The 23,236-nt window shown below is 41.6% G+C and overlaps 1 protein-coding gene across 2 annotated transcripts in view; it reads left to right on the top strand.

Annotated features, from left to right (window-relative positions):
• galnt13 (UDP-N-acetyl-alpha-D-galactosamine:polypeptide N-acetylgalactosaminyltransferase 13) overlaps positions 1–23,236 on the top strand; it is a 359,051-nt gene that overhangs the window by 299,936 nt on the left and 35,879 nt on the right. For both annotated transcript variants that reach the window (XM_059966532.1, XM_059966531.1), the window contains exons 9-11: positions 11,162–11,301; positions 13,316–13,414; positions 18,544–18,678. In XM_059966532.1, coding sequence (XP_059822515.1) covers positions 11,162–11,301; positions 13,316–13,414; positions 18,544–18,678 — 374 coding nt within the window. The remainder of the gene's footprint in view (positions 1–11,161; positions 11,302–13,315; positions 13,415–18,543; positions 18,679–23,236) is intronic.

The following is a 23,236-nucleotide window of genomic DNA, read 5'->3' as shown; positions in this document are numbered from 1 at the left end:
TCTAGAGACTATCATGAGTTTCTCGGAAACTGATCTGTGATTTTCACACTCGACAGTCTCTAGCGTTTACAGAGAGTGGGGTAGAAAGCAAAAAAAAAATAAATCCAGTGTGGAGCAGCTCTGTTAATGAGAGAGGTCAGAGCAGACTGGCCAGATGGGTTGAAGGTGACAGTAACACAAATAACCATGTGTGACAACAGTAGTGTGCGGAAAAGCACCTCTGAATGCACAGCATGTCAAACCTTGCAGTGTATTGACTACAGCAGCAGAGACCACACTGGGTTCCATTTCTGTACCTAATAAAATAGTCACTGAGTATGTTCCAGCTCTACGTTGATTATACAGATTATGTTAAGCATTCTAATACAATACTCAGACCAGCATTGTGCCAGTAATTTGCCAATAGGCACTTATTTCTAGTGCTGCAGTGAGGAGAAAGGGAATGCTGGACTGGAAAATACTTACTTGGCTGTGTGGAAGGATGAAGGCTAAAGGTGAAATGAAAGCTGGGTGAGGTATGGTGATTCACATAAGGATTTGAGAGGAGAACCTCGTGGCACATACAGTAGAACATAGCTGTGTGAAGAAGAAACTAAGGTCAAAAGTCACCGAAGCAATATGGCAACGGGATTTGTAAAGAGAACACAGATAAATGATAAACACGAGGAAGTGTGCCACTGCTGGAAGTCCAAAGCAACACGTGCATAATGCTGGAGGAACTCAGCAAGTCGGGCAGCATCTGTGAGACCCTGTTTCAGAGGCCTGGAAAGGAAGGGGAAAAATGCCGGAATAAAAGGTGGAGGGGGTGGAAGGAGAATAGTTAGAAGGTGACAAGTGAAACCAGCTGAGTAGGAAAGATAAAGGGCTGGAGATGAAGGAATCTGATAGGAGAGGGGAGTGGACCATAGGAGAAAGGGAAGATGATGGGCATTGTGGGGAGGTGATAGGCAGGTGAGAAGGAGTAAGAGTCCAGAGTGCGAATACAGATAGTCCCCAAGTTATGAACGTCTGACTTACGGACAACTCGTACAGTACTTACGAACCGAGGAAGGAAAATACCATCCACCATTTTAAGTTGGATCGTGACGCTATCTGCAATTTTAAGTCATTGCCGTTGACACTGTGAGTGTGTAACTTCGTATTTGGCTTAAATTTTTCTTAGCAAGATTCATCCTGACCCCGCCCCCCCCCCCCCCCCCCCCGCCAGTTCCGGTCGGCTGGTGGTGCAGTGAGATCAGCGCTGGGCTCAAGAACAGAGGTTCCCGAGTTCAATCCAGTGACAGACCGCACCCGTGCTGGGTTGATGTCGATCCAGTGACTCCCGTACCATCTGTGCCGGGTTGATGTTGAGCTCGCAACCCGACTTCGTAAAAAAAAACACTGCACCTCCAGTTTAAGTTCCCATGCGGAATATTGTGGAGGATCAAATACCCAAACCCAGCACAGCCCCCACTTGTTCCATTTAACTTGGCTCAGTGCGGTGGTCCTTAGGACCCAGCGAACCTCAGGAGCCAGAGAAGCTCGAGACCCGCTGCCCGCAGTGTTTCTATTCCACTGATGGGAAGCAATCGCAATTGAAAATAAAGTGGAAATAATAAAGCATTTGGAAAGAGGTGAAACGCCATCGGTCATTGGAAAAGCTTTAGGCTACAGTCCGTCAAAGATCGGAACAATTTTAAAGGATAAAGTGAGAATAATGGAGCCTGCCCTGATGAAAGCTACAATTATTACTAAGCAACACAGTGGTTTAATTATTTGAATACATATGTTTCTTAAGTGTTTTATATGCATAGAAAGGTAAAATACATAATACATACTAAGACAAATGTTTGACTAACTGACACTAAATAATACCGGATGTACTTGTTCCAACTTACGTACAAATCCGACCTAAAGATGGACTCAGGAATGGAACTTGTTTGTAACCCAGGGACGAGGGGAGAGAGAATGTTTTTTTTTATCCAGAAGGAGAAAACAATATTTATGCCATTAGGCTGGAGCGTACCCAGAAGGATATAAGGTGTTGCTACTTCACCCTGAGGGTGGCCCCATCTTGGCACAAGATGAGGGAGGCCATGTACCGACATGTTGGTATGGGAATGGGAATTGAAATGTATAGCCACTGGTAAGTTCTGCTTTTGGCAGATGGTGTGGAGCAGATACATGATGTTATTGGATTTGGCTGAATAAAAGCCAAGCATTCCCTTGGTAGCTACTGCTACCCCAGGGTCCAGGCTTTGAGAGAATGGCTGTAAAAATTCCATTGATGCAGGCAGACATCAGTTCCAATTTAACTTTGGCAAAGTTACCTTAGAAGATTAGTCCTAGCATCTCTGAGGAAATCTATGGTCTGTGAAACCTGCAAACATCTAATATGATGTCGTTTATCATTGTGCTATCAAGGGACCAGCTAAGGTCGTCCATGATGTTAACTCCCAGGAACCTGGTGCACTTAACTCTCTACAAAGGAGCCATGTATTCACAGAGGGGGATGGCCCATCTGAAACTTCCTGAAATCCACAATGATTTCCTTTGTCTTCATGTTCTTGCTTAGCCTGTTCTCACTCTAATCCACCTGCTTCTCCACTTCCTCTCTATACTCTGTCTCGTTATCATTCTGGATAAGGCCAACTACTGCTTTGTCACCCAGCGGACTGAGCACACAGCCCTGGGGAGTGCCAGGGCTCATTAAGGACTTATAATGTTTTCAGTTAAGAATGGAGCCATGGAAAAATTGGTGCTAGTTATTTTTGGGCAAAATAGCTCAATCTATACAATATCATTGCTGAAACCTAGGAAAATTAGTTTTAGACCTGATGAAAAACACGAATATCTATTAAAGATCATTCTTAGACTTCAAATGAAGCTGTGATGTGTGAGTTTGATAAAAGTTCTTCATTTCCATCTAGTGAAAGCTGGTGGTAATGCAGGTAAAATGGATGTTGCTTCATATTAGAAATACTGTGCTCGTTGTTGTTGTTGTTAATGCAATCAGTCAAGCGTGTATTGTCCCAGAGGCAGATTTATTGTGAAATAAATTTCTTATGATTTTGCCTTCACCCCATATATCAGTTTTGAAATTCTGAGTCAACAGGATGTAGACTCATGTGCCACTCAAAAGGTTAAATATAATCAAAGTTCCTGCTCTGGTTAAAAACAAAACAAGTGAATGCTGCATTGTTAAAGAAATGGTCGTTTTCATCTGTAAGGTTTGGGCCCTGTAGAAAGAGCCAGGTTTTCATTTCATTCATGACTGCTTATGTGGGGAGTGGAATAAGCTGTACTTGGCCCAGTGGTTTTAAGTAATTTCTTTTCTGGATTATGGAATTTAAGGTTACAAAGACAAATTGTATTCTGAAGACCTTAGAACTCATTGCTGTCGAGCGGCTAAGAATTTAGGCTGATGTTTCGAAACAGCAGTTTGATATGCAATAATAATCAAATGGTTGCATTTGCCTGATATCAGTCTGTTGGTTAATGAATGTAGCTTCTCGCATTTGGAACTAAAAGTGACACTACTGAATATTCTGTACTTAAATAAGACTGGCATAAATGCCATACATCTGTACACAGTGGCCCAGGGGTGAATAGCTTGACCTTTGGCCTACAGTTATGAAGTCATGCTACTTCCCGTATACTTGTACCCTTCTTTTGTAACTTTTGAAAATTGTTCAGCCAAAGTCAAATTATGAGCAGATTATGACAAAATATGGTGTATAATCAAACTGTCATTGGTAATGACTTAATCACAGTGAGTGCTAGCCAAAACATTTTCTGTATTAAATCTTGATTTCCAATATTTTTAAGCTAATTATATTTTTCTGAAATCCGCCTTGTATGTTAAGAAATCATATTATCTAGCTTGTACTAGAAACACTTGTGATTTCCATTAAGGAGAATGAAATAATTGCAGAAGATTTGCATATATCCAGCTCATTAGTTAAGTTGATTCGACCTTGGAGAAAAGGGACAAGTGCTTTAAAATATGCGAAACATAAACATTTAGAATACGTTGTTCCTCAAAACACTAGATCCTTTATTATTTCAAAGGGGTGTTATAAATTAAACATCCATTTTATGTTTCACACTTTGTAAAACTGAAAATTGCTCTTTTTAAGTTAAGGAGACCGGGATTCTAAAATGAGATAGATAATTAGTTTACTGGAAAGACTATTGACAATCAGATCTGTGATAGATCATGAAGGCAAGTTACAAATAGATGGAAATTGGTGCCTGTTTTGCTCATTTTGACAAACCAAAAAAAAGTACATTTGTGATACACCTTTTCAAGACAACCAGTAAATGAGCCTTTGCAACAGCTGCATTCCAGTGAGTCCATAAATTGATTGCTGGATCGTGTTTGCTTCCCCTTGAAGACTATCTCTCCTGTATGATTGCCTCTAACATTGCTGGTTGGAGCTATAGTAGACTATCATGGAAAGTTAGGTCACATGAGATCCAGTAAGAATTGGTTTGCTGGTATAAAGCAGAGGGCGATTGTGGAAGGTGTTTTTTCAGGTTGGAGGACCATAACTAATAGCATTCCCCAGGGCTTGGTGCAGGGACAATTGCTGTTTATAATCTATATCAATGGTTCGGATGAAAATGTGAAAGGCACGGTAAGTAAGTTTGCAGGTAAAATTAAGTAGGTGGTGTTGTTGGTAGTGAAGATGATCTTTTGCATTTACAAGAATTCTTGATCAGGTGAGGAATGGCAAATGGAGTTTAATTTGCATAGGTGCAGGGTGTTGCATTTTTGGACAATAATTGAAGCTCAGACAGTAGTTGAGCCCAGGGAAGTGTTGTAGGTAATAGGGACATGGAGAGTTTAAGTACATGGTTCCTTGAAAATGGCATCAGAGGAAGACCAGGTGATGATGAAAAAAATCTGACAATGATGAGTGACACAGGACTGAGTTGCCTTGAGATTTACAATGCGAAAACTAACAGGAGCAAGCAATATTGCTTACAGCAGAAGTGAAGAGCAAATGAATTAAAATGCAATTGGATACCTGCTTTGCAATTTCAGTCATCCTACTAAATGAGTTTCAATGCCATTTCAAAGATACTGAACTGAAGCCTGAAGATATCCAATTAAGAAGTTATACTGGAGTTATACTCCTGTGGGAATAAGGTTTGTAACAGTGAAATGCAGCCACCAGCAAGCTGCATTGAGCTTGTATGTGACAAAAACAAGAGGTCCAGCAATGTGGGGATGTGATTGGTAGAGACATTTACAATTTCAACTTGACTAAAGATCCATGAGCATGCCACATCCTCTACAATAAAGCCAACTGGATGATGCCACAGCAGTATTCAAAGATGGCATTGGAGAACTCAAATGTATCTAGGGTAAAATAGTGTTAAATGAAAATGCCACATCCAAATTTTACAAAATCTGTCTGGTTCCTTATGCACCCGTGTTAAAGAACCTAGTGAGCTAGATCGCATGGAGGCTGAAGGAATTCTTTCTGAGTTTGAGTGGAACCCATGGGTAATGTCAGAGGTCCCAGTCATCAAAAAGGGTGAACATGTCAACAACTGTAATAATTCTATAGTCACCAATACTGAAAAAAGATCAATGCCTGTGCATGATAGAGGGTATCTTTGCAAATCTTTCTGGAGGGAAATACCTCAACAAAGTGGACGTAGCTGAGTCCTAACTACAAAATGGAGATGGAAGAAGATTCCAAAGTGTTTCTCACTATAACCACTCACTAAGGGCTTTATTGCTGTAATCAATTTTTTGGAGTAGCATCAGCACCCGTGCTCTTGCGGGAAGCTATGGGCCAGGGGCTGCAAGGCTGCGCAGGCACTCAGTTTTACCCAGATGACATAATTTTACCAGTAAGACTGACAAAGAACATCTCCAAAATCTCAAGACAGTGTTAAAAAGATTAGAAGATAATGGGCTCAGAGCACAACCCCTGGAAGTGTGAAATCTTTAAACCAAGCATCACTTACTGCAGTCTCACCATTGATGAACAAGGATTGTACAACTGTGCTGAGAAAATTCAAGCGATGTTGGATGCAACAAGGTCTAAGGAAATATCACAGTTGCATCCTTTTTAGGATTTGTCATTTAATATAACCGGTTTCTGTCAAACCTGGCTAATGTGCTTCACCCCTTGAGTTCATTACTACAGATTGGGAAGAAATGGCAATGGACAAAGCAGTGTGAGGTGACTTTCTAAAAGGTAAAAGAAGAGGCGATATCAAACATGGTAGTTACACAGTGTGATTAGCCTCGTCCAGTGAAGCTTACTGGTGATGCTTTACCTTATGGTGCAGATGCAGTCATGTCACATATTATGAGTGATGGGAGTGAACACCCCACAGCCTTTGCATCATGTTCCCTTACCACTGCAGGGAAAAATTATGCACAGATTGACAGAGAGGCCTTGAGCCTCATGTGGGGTGCAAAACATCTCAACTAGAACTTGAATGGGAGTGAGTCTGCCCTCATTACTGATCATCAACTGCTAGTGTCCATTTTCAATCCACAGAAGGGTGCTCCACTTACAGCAGCGGCATGGATGTTGGAATGTGAAGCAGAAATCCCAGTTCCCCCCTTTTTGCCAGCACCGTAGTGAACTTGCCTTTGACAGAGGTGGCCTAACATGGGGATTGAGAGCTGTTGTACCATTCTAGCTGAGAGCTGAAGTGTTGGAGGTCGTACAGATCATCTAGTTGTAGTCAAAATGAAAGTGTTGGCTCATAAATGAAAGTTTGTCTGATTCCCTGAGACAGTTCAGCAGACCGAGCAGCTTGCCAAGAGCGTTGCCTCTCAGCGTCTGGGAACGGCCTGCATTGCCCTGGCAGAGGATTCATGTGAACCTTGACAGACCATTCATGGATGCAAATTTCTTGGTAGTAGTGATGTCGCTACAGAGTAGCCAGAAGTGTTCCCAAGAACCTCCACTACAGCTTTCCCGCTGTTGATGTGTTGAGAAGCCTCTTCTCTAGGACTGGTGTTCCGGAGGACTTAAGTCAATGACAATAGACCACAGTTTGTTGCAGAACAGTTTCAGTCATTCCTGAAAATTAGTGGAGTAAGACATATTACATCTGTACTGTGACTTGGCGGAAACATTTGTCTAGAATCCGAAGAATGCACTGTGAGCAACGTCAGCATAACACAGTACACCACTCTGAATCAGAAGCGTGGCAATTTCCTCCTTGTAAATCACTGTGCAGCACATTGCACAACCAGCAACTCGCCATTCATCAGTTCATTTGGTGCAATGTTTATTATGTGTCAAGCACTGACGGTGACCTCAAATAAATGGGCGATGCCTCGCAGTTACATATGATTGCATAAAATGAGAGATGCTTCCCAGTTGCATGAAGATGTTTGGTGCTGTCATGCATTATTTGTTAGATTTCTCTTACTTTAATATTGGGAGTAGGGAGCTTGACCCTTAAGTGGCTTTATCGTTCTGGATGTAAGGGAAGGATTACTGAAAAGCAGCTGGTTGTAAAATCTAATGTAGCGTTGATTGTTAGCTCTGCTAGGTAGGAATTCAGTGAGGAAGTGTTAGACAAAGTTTTGGTCAGAGCTCAGGGGATGCTGCTGGTTTCAGACTTGGCAATGTTGAGGTAATTGTGGAGTGGTTACAGCTCAGAATCACCAGCCTGATACTGAGGATTAAAGAATTAAATTATTAGGTCAGGTTGATCCTAAACAGTCATCTAAAAACGAGGCATATTCATCAGAAAGGGCTACAGTGACATCATTTCTTCTGATGGAGAAATCCTGAGAAAGAGCAATAACCACAAAATTAAAGCAAATCTGTCAAAGTAAAAATTGCTATTTAAAATACCAATGGAAATATAAACTTTTGCTTCCTCAAAAGCCTGAGGATGTTATGTTATTTGAAATGTGTAATATTGAGATTATCAGAATTCTCTTAGGTAAGGGCTTTGAGGGATATGGGGAAAAGGTGGGAATGAAAATGCTGAAAAACGAGATAGGCATCTCACAATGGTCTGCTTCCATGGTGGATGATTCTGTGTGTTATGCCTTGAATTGTAGATCGGACTGGAGGGGCTCTAGGATTTAATTTTCTAAAATGCTAAAACAAATCAGGACTGAAATTTCTATATTCAGCAGATTGCAATGGTGGTCAAGGGAATGTCATTGTGTTTCGATGCTCCTTACTGATGTACATTCTACTCCCCTGATGATAATTGACTGTGGTAAACTTTATGGCTGTAACATTACAATATTCATTTCTTGTTTTGATGCCTTTTAGCTGACATCAGTCATTTTACCTTCACTCCTGGTCCTCAATTCAGCATGCTTTGCTCTGTTGATGTAGTCCTAAATTTAAATTATCTGTTGGCTCAAATTGATTAACATAAACAAAATAACCCACTGAAAGTGCACTGCTGAATTTGAACCTCTTAATTATCATTAACTCTCTTGATTTAGCACTCTAATTTAGCCATAGATGTTCATTTAGAGCAGCATATACAGTTGAGGTATCCAATTAAATCTCGCTGGAAACGAGGAAAAGTAATTTATTAAGTAGAAGCTGGAACTTTGGAGATTAATAGTTCCCAGTAGGACTTCACTTATCGTTGCTTTGTTTGGGAGGGAGGTGGGGAATGGGTGTGGAATGTGGGCTCAGATACTCTAGAGAACTAGATAGATAGACAGATAATTTATTGGTTCCAAAGGAAGTTATTATGCTCCTCAGTGACTAAACTAATGGGATTTCTCCCCCTCCACCCCATGTCATGGAAATGAAATTCAATATTTACTTTGAAAGCTGTAATTCTTCAATGTGAAACCATGCAAAACTTTTTTTTAGCACATGGGTGGGATCACTATGCTGACTGGGCTGGTGGTTGAGAACCACTGGGCAATATCACCCTTCGAAGCATAACCACTCACCCTTGTGCACTTCTCCAGAAGCTGTCTCTTGTAGATTTTGCCCTTCCTTCTGTTCCTATCCAGAGCTCCTCCAGTGACTGCAACATGGCTGGAGTTCATGTATGAAAGAGGAGAGCTGGTTGTGGTTGCAGGAGACGCGCCTGCTCCTTGGAGCACCGCCTCACCAGTTCATTAGAAGTCTGCTGAGGCATACTCAGAACCTCTCTCAGTGCTGGTGCCCAGAGCCGAGGTCTGAGCATCTGCTCCAACACTCAGATACTGGTTGGCTTGTGCTTGTGCTGCAGTGGGAGCTGTAACATTGACCTTGCGTGGCAGGCCTCCTAGCGTTCCTGTAGTGCTGACAATGATCCACAGTTCCAGACTGCACAAAGCCTCGTGCAGGACTGAAGATGAGCTGTTCTACTACTCTTTGATGGATATCACATGTTCACAGACAGGCTAAACATTACACCTTGCTCTACATTTCCACCTGTCATCTATAGCCCGCTACATTGCCAATGTCTTTATCTGAACTTTCAACCATTGAAACCATCTATAACTTTACCAGCTGAGGAGCTTAACACCCTGGGTTTTTTCCTCCCCTGCTTATGCTGATTACCCTTAAATGTGCACATCCTACTTCTAAGCAATACATACAAACGGGCAGATCTGAGCTGGTCCCTGCAAACCACTCAAGGACAGAGTGCTCACTTATTCTGCTTCTCCTAGCCAAGTCGCTCATCCTTGTCTTTTGGGAGAAGTGTTATTTAGATCCTTGTGGACTCTAGGGTAGTTAGGAGGAATATTCCTGCACCTGCAGCTTGCAAATCAAAAGCAGCCATGTGTTGATGGAGAAAAATGTGTTAGAGGAGTGGGATTAGGCATCAGCTTGTCATAGTATCCTCATGTATTTGTTTCACTGTCAGCCCCTGCCCCTATTATTGCCGATGCATGTTCCACGAGGGGCTCAGTGACTGGAGCACTCTACTGCGTGGGGCTTCTGGCATTGGTTCTGTGTCATCTTGCCCTCTTGGTGAGAGAGAAGTGAGTTCGTTAGTATTGAACAATGTGTCGGAATGACATGCCTGCCATAACTGAGCATCTGGCATTGTGTGCATGCTGTGGGCTGTATGCGTGAGGCCGCTCGTTTAGAATCTTCACTGATATATAGGTGATTGGCATTTGAATGGGTGGGAATGGAATTGTGCAGTACTTGGAGCTTGCAGTGCATTTTCTGAGCAGTGGCATTTGGAAAGGTATTATTGAATTGACCACTCAAGTGAAGACAAAATTTAATTTGCCTGCATCCGTGGGCTTGGGCCTGACTCCTCACACTATCACAAATGCTGCCTGTTCCCATTATAACTTGGCAATATGCCTTGACGGTTCCTTGCCTCTTGAAGATAGAGAAGCTCTCCTTCATCTTCCTTTCCAGTTTGTTCACAAAAGCCACGAAAACTGTGTCAAAAAATGAAGAGAGACTGCCCCTTAACACCCATCATCTGTAGCAGTTTGTTTCCAGCTGTGAAATGAACTCCACTATCTCGGACAAAGCAGATTCTTCCCCTCTGCCATCCGATTTCTAAATGGGCATTGAACCCATGGACACTACCTCACAACTTTTTATTTCTGTTGTTGCACTACTTATTTAACTATTTAATATACTTTTGTATTCAACTGTAATTCAGTTTTTTTTCAGTATTTATCATGTTGCATTGAGCTGGTGACACAAAGTTAACAAATGTCATAACATATACTGGTGATATTAAATCTGATTCTGAAGATGTGTTGTATGAATTTGTAGAATTTGTTTTTGAATCCTGAAGCACAGCTGGAAGATGAGATGCTATTCCTCGATCTGTGGCCATCAACAGGAAGCTCAGGGTTACGCCGGTAGATTGCAGTCACCATTCTGTGTTTGGTTTCCTCAGTGTGGAGACTGTACTTGGAAAAAATCAAGTGCATTAGATCAGTAGAAATGCAAGTGAATTGCAGCCTCATTTGGAAAGGCTGTCTGTGTCCCTGGGTGGTGGAAGAGGAAAAAAGGAAGAGGTAAAAGGTCAAGTGTTGAGTCTGCTGTTTTCCATGTTCTGTTGCTTGTTTACTTTGTGAACTCACACATTTTAACCCAAGTTTCCACCTTGTTTCCACAACTTGACTGATCTTGTGTATTTCTTCCAGATTACATGATATGGTTGTAGGACAGAGATATGCACATAATGAGAGTAACAATTTTAAGCCAATTCCTGTAGCTTGATGCAACCCGTATCTTTACAATTCCAGGTGTTGTTAAAGTGGATTACGGAGACGTGTCAGCCAGAAAACAACTAAGAGAAAGACTGAAGTGTAAATCTTTCTCGTGGTACTTGGAAAATATTTATCCTGATTCCCAGATCCCAAGGCATTACTACCTACTTGGTGAGGTAGGAATCTGAAGAAACCTCCTTTCCCTTTAATAATCTATATTAGCCTATTTCAAGTAATAATTAAGCAGATTGTAATGAAAAATAATAAATTTTTTAAAATGCTGTCAATCCAGAGTAACACACAAAATGCTGGAGGAATTTAACAAACAGGCAGCACCTATGAAGAGGAATAAAGAGCTGATGTTTCGGGCTGAGACCCTTCATTAGGACTGGAAAGGAAGGGGAAGACACCAGAATAAGAAGGTGGAGGGAGGGGAAAGGAGTACAATCTAGGAGGTGATAGCTGAAGCCAGGTGAGGGAGAAGGTAGGTGGTTGAGGGAGGGGGGGAATGAAGTGAGAAACTGGGAGAAGATAGGTGGAGAAAGTAAAGAGCTGAAGAAGGAGGAGAGGAGAGTGGATCATGGGAGAAAGGGAAGGAGAAGGGGCACCAGAGGGAGGTGATAAGCAAGTGAGAAACGAGTGGGTTAGAACAGAGGCAGAATATGGAATGCAAAAAGAAGAGTGGCGGGGGGGGGGGAGGTGGAATTGTGGATATTGTAGCAAGTTAGAGAAATCAATGTTCATGCCGTAAGGTTGGAGGCCACCTAGATGGAATATGAAGTGTTGTTCCTCCAACCTGAGCGTGGCCTCACCTATGGACTGACATCTTGGAATGGGAATGCACAGTGGAATTAAAGCAGTTGGCTACCAGGAAATCATGCTTCATGCAGGCAGAGTGAAGGTACTCAACAATCACTGGGATCACCGGATGCAGTCGGTGACACTGACAGACTTGCTGGTGGAGTATTGTCTCAACTGCAGGGACTTTTTGGGATCCTGACTGCTGATGAAGGAGAATCCGATTGGAAGGATAAGTGCCAGGATCAGTGGGGAGGAGCAGATGGAGAATGAATGCAGAAATCGGAAAGTGGGGAGAGGTAAAACGTGTTAGGTGGTAGGATCCCAATGAAGATGGCAGCTGTTGAAGAGAATAAGGTGCTGGATGTGTAGGCTCATGGGATGGTGTTCCAGACATCCAGCCTTAACAGGGGTAGAGTACCTCTTGTTCTGCCATCACCGTTCTGAGATAACTCAAACCACCCAGTCTGGCACCAACAATCATTTTATAATCACAGCCATTTAGATCATTTGTTCCTCAGTCTGATACTTGGTCAGAACAACAACTGAACCACTTAACCGTGTCTGCATGCATTGAGTTGCAGTCACATGATCTGAGAAACCGCTGATCTCCTGGGATTTTTTGCGGACAGCAGTCTCTAGAGTTGACAGAAAATTGAATGAAAAATAAAAAAAAAAATTTAGTGAATGGTGGTTCTGTGGGGAAAAGTGCCTTGTGAATGAGAGAGGTCAGAGGAGAATGGCCAGACTGGTTCAAGCTAACAGGAAGGTGACAGTAGCTCAAATAACCATGAGTCACACCAATGGTGTGCAGAAGGTATCTCTGAATGCACATGACATCGAGCCTTGAAGTGGATGGTCTACAGCAGCAGAAGACCACACCAAGTTCCACTCCTGTACCTAATAAAATAGCCATTGAGTGTAATTTCTAGTTCTATAGGGAATCAGGGGTGAAGAATTGCTGTACTGGGAGCCAGCATTAATTAAGTTGGCCAAGTAGTCATCACTGGTATTATAATAATTCTATGAATTTATTCTTGTGGTTAAAGAATGAAGTACAACACAGTCCATGTGAATTCCAAGGTCTAAAACTGAATTCAGAAGCCAAAGCACCCCACATAATACATCATTTTACAACAATTATCCTTGATTTACTAAATTGTAACCTTTATCATTATATTTGTACTGTAATAAATTTATCAATTGCTTTAGATTGGGATTTAATTCATACATCAATGACTCAGTGAGAAAAAATTCATATGTTTATTCCTGTATATTGCAATTATATACCTGGGTATACAAAATATGAATTTCACTTTTAGATAGTGTGAAGTTCCGGTGTTGTCAAATACATGTTCTTGTTATAACTCATATTATCCTGATTATCCCCAGATTAGGAATGTCGTTACAAACCAGTGCCTCGATAACATGGGACGGAAGGAGAATGAAAAGGTTGGCATCTTCAATTGCCACGGCATGGGGGGAAACCAGGTAAGATACAATACATCTGTTGTATTTGCAGGGAGGGTGCAAGCAACCGGGCAAGAGATTTGCATATGCTTTCAAAATCAATGGCACTATATTGTTCGACATTTATTGCTTGGTTTACTCTTCAGTTGAATGACAAATTAACAAGCTGAAATAAAAATAGAAAATGTAAAGAAAATAAAATTGTGTTAACTCTTCAGGGTAATGACCTTTTATCAGTATTGATCCAAAACGTAATCAGGTGGTAGGGTTGCAAGCAGACTGGGAACTAGACTTGAAGATCCAAAGGGGACCTACAGAAAGGGGAAATGCATTTCAAAAATAGACATATGAGTTTTTGGACCAGCAATTGGAATCTTAGACACAGGCTCCAATCCCACCTCAGCAACTGTGAAATTTAAATTTATTTATTTTGACCATGAATCTATTGAATTGTTTGCAGTTGCCTAGCACAAGTCATCCAAAACTTATGCAGTTAAACAGATGGTATTAACTGTTTTTTAAATTTACATTGGTTTCATGGTTTCTACTATCATTGAAATAGATATGTGGACTGTTTATTCTTTTTCATAGATGCTGCCTGACCTGCTGAGTTTCTCCAGCATTTTGTGTGCATTGCTTCAAATTTACAGCATTTTCTGTAGAGTTTCTTGTGTTTATAAATGGAAAATAAGATTAATGTTTCAGATCAAAGATTCTTTACCAGACCTGCAGCATTATCTCTGTTTCTCTTTCCACAGTTGCTGTCTGACTCTCTAGGTAGCTGGGCTTTGGATATTGGACTAAGTTCCTCCGCCCCCTCCTAGATAGTGTCTACACACTCACCTGCCCCCTCCCAGATAGTGTCTACACACTCACTCTTCCAAGAGTGGACACAGGGGGCTAACCTTGCTGGCTTTCAGCTCTTTTGATTGTGTGATATCCAGCTAGACCCCCGACAGCAAGTGAAGCCAGAGATGGTGCTCTACCAGTTGGGAAAGCCGGAGGTGGTTTGAACGTCTCTGATGTTCAAAGATTAAATTTGAACCAGGCCTTTAATGAAAAGAATGAAATTAAAATTTAGAGACAATCCAAAGAAAATTTGAAAGAAGTAATTTGTAAATTTTCCACCTTACATTTTTTCCCTCGACTTCTTGTTGAAATTGACAGGATCTCAGCTCAGATCTTGCATCAGTCTGTGAGTAATTCCTGGACTTCTGAACACTGTAAGCAGAAGTCAGAGATTTTCCATAATGCCTGGCAACAACAGAGAGCGAGAGATGAACTGAATTCAGTAGAATAGTTGAAGAGTAATCCATTATGCTGATTTGTTTTGTAACATCATCAGCCAGCTTGATTTATCAAGGCAATTTGGTTGTTACATCTCTCTTAACGGACTGAAAATGTTTGCACTGGGCTGCAGATAATGCTGCTAATATTAAGAGCTAAGATGTGAGGATCTGAAAATAGGATGCTTATCAAACCTTCATGCTGATAAGATGCATAGTGTTGGACACTGACACCCTTAATTTTAGAGCCTACTCTGGGATGTTGCAAAGTCTAAATTCTCCCTGCAATAAGTGGAATCTATTTGGTAACAATTGTTAAATTGATTTGATTACAGATTCATATGCATCATGCCATTTTCTGTTGGACAAATTTTTGTGACCAATACAAAAGCATCTCAGAGTTTCTCTTATTTAGTAGGATTTTTAAGGAGTGCTAAGTATCTGGTAAGAACAGATTTTGATAAACCGGGACTTTATTGCAGTGCAAAATATAAATTTTTAGATTTCCTATTTAATATTTAGGGCCTTTGAAAAGTACAGCACAGAAACAGACCTTTTGGCCCATCTAACCAATGCTGACAAATTTGAACTGCCTACTCCCATAGATCTGCACTCAGACCATAGCCTTCCACATCCCTCCCATCCGTGTACCTATCGAACCCTCTCTTAAACATTGAAATCAGGCTTGCCTGCACCCCTCGAACTGGCAACTCATTAAATATTTGCTTGACCCTCTGAGTGAAGAAGCTTCTCCTCATGTTCCCCTTAAACTTTTCACCTTCCACCCTTAGCTCATGACCTCGATTTGTCGTTCCACCTAACTTCTGTGGAAAAAGCCTGCTTGCATTTACCCTGTTTATTCTATATCCCTCAATTTTTTTTTTCCATTTATCAAATCTCTCCTTAATTTTCTAGGTCCCAAGGAATAAAGTCCTAACCTATTTAATCTTTCCTTTGTAAATTTTATCTGCAGTCTTTCAACCTTATTTACAACTTTCCTGAAGATAGGTGACCAAAACTGCACACAATACTCCAAATTAGACCTCACCGATGTCCTATACAACTTCAACAAAACATCCCATCTCCTGTACTCAATATTTTGATTTATGAAGGCCAATGTGCCGAAAGCTTGAATTGCAATAACTCCAGAATGCATGTGGCTTTACAAGCAGCATGATATACAATACATATTGTACTAAAATAGCATATTTCATACATGGTTTATTTTTCCTATTTGTATAATTTTTAGCTTAAATATTTTCTCAAAAGTATAACTTCTAGAAAATGGAATCCTGATATCCAGTTAGCTAGTCTTTCAAATAATAATTAAACTTTATGAAGAATGAATAATCTTCACTGTGCTAGTCTGATTACATGTCGTAGAAACAATTCATATTCACTTCAATGTTCAAAGTAAATTTATTATCAAAGTACTTAGATGTCTCCATCCATCTTTTCTTTTGGGCATAATAAGTAAATCCATAATAGAATAATAGCTATAATAGAATTAATGAATAATCACACCAACTTGTGCAAATACAAACATAAATTATAATAAATAAATAAATAAATAAATAAACAATAAATAATACTGTCAACATGAGATGAAGAGTCCTTGAAAGTGAGTCCATCGGTTGTGGGAACATTTTATTGATGGGGCAAGTGAGGTTGAGTGGTGAACCCATTTGGTTGAAGAGCCTGATGGTTGAGGGCTAAGAACTGTTCCTGAATTTGGTGGTGTGTGTCCTCAGGCTCCTGCATCACCTTCCCCACGGCAACATTGAGAAGAGAGCATGACCTGGGTGCTGAGGGTCCCTGATGCTTTCCTGCAACAGCACTTTCTTGTATGTGTGCTCGGTGGTGAGGATGGCCACAATGGACTGGGCTATATTCACTACTTATTAGGAATTATTAGAAATTTCTGTTCAGGGCATTGGTAGCAAGGCAGCAGAGTTTTGAAATCCGAGTCTGCTGCGCTCTTGTAAAACACTAGGCATTTGGGGTAATGTTAAAAATGCTATGTAAGTGGAGTTGCTGACGTTCCACAAGGAACATCTGGCAAAATTTCTGCTTCACAGTTAGGCTGTTGGTCTATTCTGATGAGCTGCCCTCACTTTATCATGTGAAGGCAGTTGAATAAGAAGAGTTTCAAAACCAGTGATTCTCAAGAATCAACTGGGTTATTGAGGGCAAAATAACATTTTGCTGATTTTATGCCATTGAATTAGGTGACCTGCATAAATAACATAAAAGCATGCGGACTGTCAGGCCTATTCATTAATAGTTTTATACCGTCTCAGATTAGGCTGCAGCTGTTGAAAATAAATAGCAGTACATAATTTTGGCACCGAATGACACGGCTTGATGTACACAATTTAATATTTAAGAAATACATTTGCATTTTTAAAGGTGTTTATTTCTTGAAAGTAAAATATCACAAACCATCTGTTATGTTAGTGGAAGCAATTCCTGCACCTGTCATAAACTAGGTGCAGAGTGTGATACAGATTAAAACCTGGACTTTGGCTTTTATTTACAATATTGCTGGTGATAAATGATTCCTACCCCACAGCAGCCAGGTTTTCAATAGGTCAATTTATTTGGTCTTGGGTAGAGGAAGAGGGGATTAGAATGAGAACAAGTATGGGGCAATAGAGGCCTTAAACCATAGAACATTACAGCAACAGGCCTTTTGGTTCTTCTTGGCTGTGCAAAACCATTTTTCTGCCTAGCCCCACTGACCTGCACCTGGACCATATCCCTCCAAACCCCTCTCATCCATATACCTGTCCAAGTTTTTCTTAAATGTTAAAAGTGAGCCTGCATTCACCGCTTCATCTGGCAGCCCATTCCACACTCCCACTACTCTCTATGTGAAGAAGCCCTCCCAATGTTCCCTTTAAGCTTTTCCCCCTTCACCCTTAACCCATCACCTCTTTTTTTTTCTCCCCTAGCCTCGGTGGAAAAAGCCTGCTTGCATTCACTCTACACCCATCATAATTTTATACACCTCTATCAAATCACCCCTCATTCTCCTACGCTCCAGGGAATATTGGAGTACTGTGGACAATTGCAGAAGTGCTGTTACTCTTCTAGGGTGCACCAAGTTATTTAGGTCAGATAAAATTCCTCCTTGTTTGAAATTTCCTATAGTGGCAAAATACCAGCTACCCACAACCATTCCATTTTTCCTGCAGGGGATCTGTCACATCTGTTTGCTCTACACGCGCAAAAATTGCTGCAGGAACTCAGCAGGTCAAGCAGCATCTGAAGGGGGAAGTGAACGGTCAACATCTTGGGTTGAGACACTTCATCAGGACTTGAAAGGAAGGGAGCAAAATCCAGAATAGGAAGGTGATGGGAGGGGAAGGAGCACAAGCTGGTGATAGATGAGTGTGGATGAGAAGGAAGATGGTTGGGTGGGGGATGACATTATGGAAGGAAATAATGTGAGCAGCTAGGAAGTGATAGACCTTACAACATGGAAACAGAATTTAGGCCACTCGGCCCATCGAGGTGAGGAATCGGAGCGAGGTGTTGGGCAGGTCATTAGGGGAAGTGATGGGCAATAGAGGGAAAACAAGGAGAGGGGAAAAAAGATGGGAGTGTTTACTTGACAGGGAAATTTATTTTCTTGCCATCAGGTTGAAGACCACCAAGACAGATTAGGAGGTGTTGATTGTCACATCTGTTTGACCCCTCATTGCACCTTTGGAACTGTACTTCAAAGTGGAGCAGAAAGAGTCTTTGTATTTGTGGTTACTGTCAATTGTACTGAAAACTCTCAGGAAGTTATAGCACTCACTTTTTTCGCACTTTGTATGCTCCTGTGTATTATTGATACAATTTCTCCTTTCCCTCCAGGTATTCTCCTATACAGCAGACAAAGAGATCAGGACGGACGATCTGTGTCTGGATGTGTCCAGGCTTAATGGCCCAGTTGTAATGCTTAAGTGTCATCACATGAGAGGGAACCAGTTGTGGGAATATGATATACAGGTAGGTTTTTTGATTAATTAGCCATGGTTTATAAAGTGTGCTCAAGAGATCACATTTATCATCTTAAAGCATTTGCGACTCAATGCAGAGAAAAGGAAAACTTCAAGATCACACAGGCTAAGGAAGTAGGTGCAACAAAGAGATCTCCGGAAGTGGGTCCCCAGCCATTTCTAGAGAATACAGTACAAGAGCAGCAATTTGTGCTGCATCTCAATACCCTTCAATTAAACTGAGCTTTAGCGGCTGTCAAGCTGTGTTTTTAGTGTTACTCGAAGAATTTCTCAGACGAACGTTTTATAGGGTTTACTGTCAAACCAAAGAAATTATTGCACAAAATAATGTATTTTTGCTCTATGGAACACATATGCAAAATGCTGGAGGAACTGAGCAGGTCAGGCGGCATCCATGGAAATGAGCTAACAGTTTCAGAGCAGGTCCCGTCTTCAGGACTGGAAGGGGGAAGATGACAAAATAAAAAGGCTGGGGGAAGGGAGTGAACCTAATGGGAAGGTGAGAGGTGAAGCCAGGTGTGTTGGAAAGGTAAAGGGCTGGAGAGGCAGCAGTCTGATGGGACTGGAGCGTGGACCATGGGAGAAAGGAAGGAGGAGGTGGGAGGGGGCCTGGGAGGAGGTGATAGACAGGTGAGGAGAAGAGGTGTAAGGAGCCAGAGTGGGAAATAGAAGAAGAGGGGAGGGGGAAGGGATGTTTTCCCTAGTAGGACAGATCGATATTCATGCCATAAGGTTGGAGGCACCCCTATGCTTGGTTTCATATAGAAATTAAACAGAAACTTAAACTGCAAAATCCCCACTTGATTGTCTATTTTTTCTCCTTCCTGTCCCAATTTTCTGCATAGAAGTCCCCTTTCTTTTGATTGGCTTTTCTGTGAAATTATCCATCCAGGGAATGTTGGCACGGCTGCCGAGATTAGAGCTTTATAGCTAATTGCCCTAATTCCCCTTGAGAAAGTGATGGTAAGCTGTGGCTTTGTACCGTGGTGCAGCTGGTAGTGAAGTCTCGCAGACTTGTTGGATAGAGAGTTCAAAGATTTTGGCTGAACAATGAAATTCAAGATATATGCCTACTGATGTTTCATAAATTTTCTACTGTTAAAATTCTGCAGGCTTGGTGGATCTTGTCAAAGGGATGTTGCTGTTTCTATTTTAGACGGCGCTTGCTGCAATCGTCGTCATTGCTGATGTCAGGGTGCTAGCTTTTTTGCATTAGATGCTGTTGAGCTTCTTGAGTGTAGTTGGAAACATCCTGAGAAGTCAGGAGTATTCTGAGTTTGACCAGAAATGTGCTCGGTACAAAGTGGTCTATGTTTGGAGAGTCAACAAGTGAGAAACGGGACGTGTAGACTCTCAACTGCAGCATTTCTGTGACAGGCTAAGGTTCTGGCCAAAGCTAGCTTGCTCTTTGGTAATGTTGTGAGGGCCAGACATGGTTGTCTACGAAGATGGTGAATCAAACCTAGGTTTTTATGTACTCCTGTTGAAGATAGCGATTGGCTGTTACCCCATCAAAGGTTAATGACAAACTCTTAGAACCCAGCAGAGATGCTGTCACTGCAGGCTGCCTTCAGTGTGTTTTGTTGCACAACAATTTCTTGATATCATGAGGGGTTTACATGACTGACAATTAGGCTTCGTGGTTGTGAGGAGCATTGAGAGGAACTCAAAATGGATCACGTTCTTGGAAATCTTGGCTGAAGGTCGCTGTTCCCTGTAAGCTGGGCAGTAACAGAAATGCTCCCGTGCACCGCCCTTGTTGCTGTGCAGCTGGGATTGGACGCAGCTGGTAAAGGGTTGTAAAATGTGAAGAATTTTCTTTGTTCATTAGCCATCCAGTAGTGTGGTGGCATCAACACTGGACATCGAGGCGAATGGTCCAGTGTTTGAATCCAGCTGGCCCCGTGCACACTTTCCATGTGTGTTGGGTTGAGCGTTGAGCTAGCAACTCGGCCCTGTAAAAAAAGGGTCAATGCTACAGAAACAGCAAAAGTGTCACCTGATGCACCACAAGGTGCGTAAAGGAACGACAGTGACTTTTCAGTTTCATTCGAAATATTCAAAGAATGCATATTGCAAACAAAGACATTTGAAATGCCGAGCAGTTTTCAGGCCGTGTGAAAATTTCCTGCTTAGCGCAATGGCTGGTCTTTGCAGCTGTGAAAGATAGAGAGACCATTGCTGAAGATAATGATAGTTACATAAGCCATGACCTTCATAGTTAGATATAGGGTTTCTGAGGAAGCAAATGTGTCTTGCTGCAAGTTATTTGCTGACTTGATTCATTTATTTAGAAATACAGCAAGGAAGAGACCCTTCCAGCCCAAGAAGCCACAGTCCCCAGGCCCCCTTCCCCACCCTCATTTAACACTAGCCAAGTCACAGGACAATTTGCAATGATCATTTAACTTACTAAGCAGTATGCCTTTGGATTGTGGGAGGAAGGAAAAGCACCTGGAGGATCCCCGCGTGCTCACAGCGAGGAGGTGCAAACTCCATATAGACGTTGCCAGGATTGAAATCCAAATTCAGGAGCGCTGTGAGATGGAACCACTGTGTTACCATGGTGCCCCTTACAGTGAATCTTAATGCAATTCTCATTGAGATATGGTAAACCTGCACTGCATTCATCTGATCAGCTGACTGTGAAAAAGCTTGGATGTTACTGTTGTTGCTTTGCGCTTCTGTAGTTTGTATCCTCGTTATTATCATATTGACACTTCCTTTAGGTACTCTTCGTGCATTCCTTTCTGCAGATCTCTCTGAACCATATTTAATCCTCTGATTTACTTCCTCTCTTCATGTGAAAAATTTAAGTGAGACTCATACAATGGAGCAGGTGGGGGGCAAGTTATAAGTGATAAATACACAAGCTACTTTTAAGAAGTTCACGATGTTAAAGCAGTGGGAAAATCAGACTGAAAATAGAAGTGTATAAATATCATTTCTTTAAATATGAATTAGATATTAGCTAATGTCCTAAGTTACAGAACATTGGGAATTCAATTACACTGACCTTTCAGAACAAATTGAATCAGAGTCGGCTCACTGAAGCAAATTATGAACAGAAGAAGAAAGGGAGTGAGGATTAGATAGAAGGAAAAGACAGAAGAGAGGAACAAAGTGAAAGGCATTGTAAGAGATGAAAAAGGCATTTGAGCAGATAACAGGGTGGGAAGGGGTAAAATGTAGGGGGGAAAGGGGTAATTAAAACAGCAAGCAAAGAGAAAGAGCACAATGGAATTGGAATAAGTGCTAGGAAGGACAAAGGGAAAGAGAAAAGATGAGTCAGAGTTCTTGGTAACAGTCCATTAGTCCGTGGGGCATCGGAGTTAAATGGGTGAAAGGTTCAGTGAGTCGGGATCGAATGTAAAGAGTTCTTGGCAGAAGGAGACGGAGATGGATTACAATTTTGGATTGGAACTGTTAATGTTGCAAGTATAGAAAGAAAAGATTAAGCAGATGTTGCAAGGGTAATACTGCAGTCCATTAGCAGATGAGAGCATGGAGAATCTGCAGTAGGAGTTGTGGAAAGTTGGAGGAAGAGCATGGGAATTAGAAGGTATGGAACATGGACCTGTGGTTGATGGTAGGAGGTGAGGGATCTTGGAAAGATGAGTAAATGACCATGAGAAATCAAGAAGAAATGAAGGACAGTGATCCTACGAAGAATAAGATAATCTTATTTAAAGGCCATTGAAATAGTTATAAACAATCAGTGAAAGAGAAGATTGTAATATTATCTCTGGAAATGAAGGCTGAAAGATTGATGAAATGTATCAATAGGATCAGATTGGTGAATTATTAGCGGACTTAAAATTACAAAGGCATCAATTGTGTTACAATGGAGAAAATTTTAATGTAGATACAAGTGAAATCCCTTTTTACTGGGCATTTCCAGAGGTGCAGCTCGTTAGCCCCTTAGCTCAAAACCAAACAGCTACTGGACTCAGCAGTGAGAAAACCACCTTTCTCAAACTCCGTACATCTAGGGCCGATATGGGCCCACCAAACCCGGGAGGTTGGGATATTTCACCCACCCGAACCCTGGTCTGTGTGAATACTGTGTAAATGCTGCCCACTTGCAATTAGCTGTCCTCAAGAAATAACAGACGGTACACTGCATACAATGATAAAGAAAGTGTATTTACAAATTTCAGCTTTATTGAACAGTTAGTAGGAAAAGAAAAAAAATATAATGGCCCATTACAGTTAATATGAACATAAGTTGGACTTTATCTCATGTGCTGGACCCACGGTCTGTGTGAAAGCACACACCAGCTTCGGAACGTCGCTGGAAATCCATCCTGAACAAACAGGCTCCCCCACGGGAGTTTTGGTCCACCCTCCTCGAAGCTCTTCATCAGCACAAAGCACCTGTGCAGCAGGGATGACATCCTCAACCATCTTCCCTCCTGTCTTCTCCCAGCTCCTGCCAAAAAGAGCACAACCCACACCCCAGTGACTGTCACAAAAACCTCTCCGCCTAGCATTCTCTAGAACCTTCTCCCAATTCCACCATCCTGTCTGGATGACACTACATTCCT

Source organism: Hypanus sabinus, chromosome 4 (assembly GCF_030144855.1).
Source record: "Hypanus sabinus isolate sHypSab1 chromosome 4, sHypSab1.hap1, whole genome shotgun sequence".
In the NCBI taxonomy this organism is placed as follows: Eukaryota; Metazoa; Chordata; class Chondrichthyes; order Myliobatiformes; family Dasyatidae; genus Hypanus; species Hypanus sabinus.
Note: the sequence above shows the minus strand (reverse complement) of the source record. Positions and strands in the feature narration are given on the sequence as shown.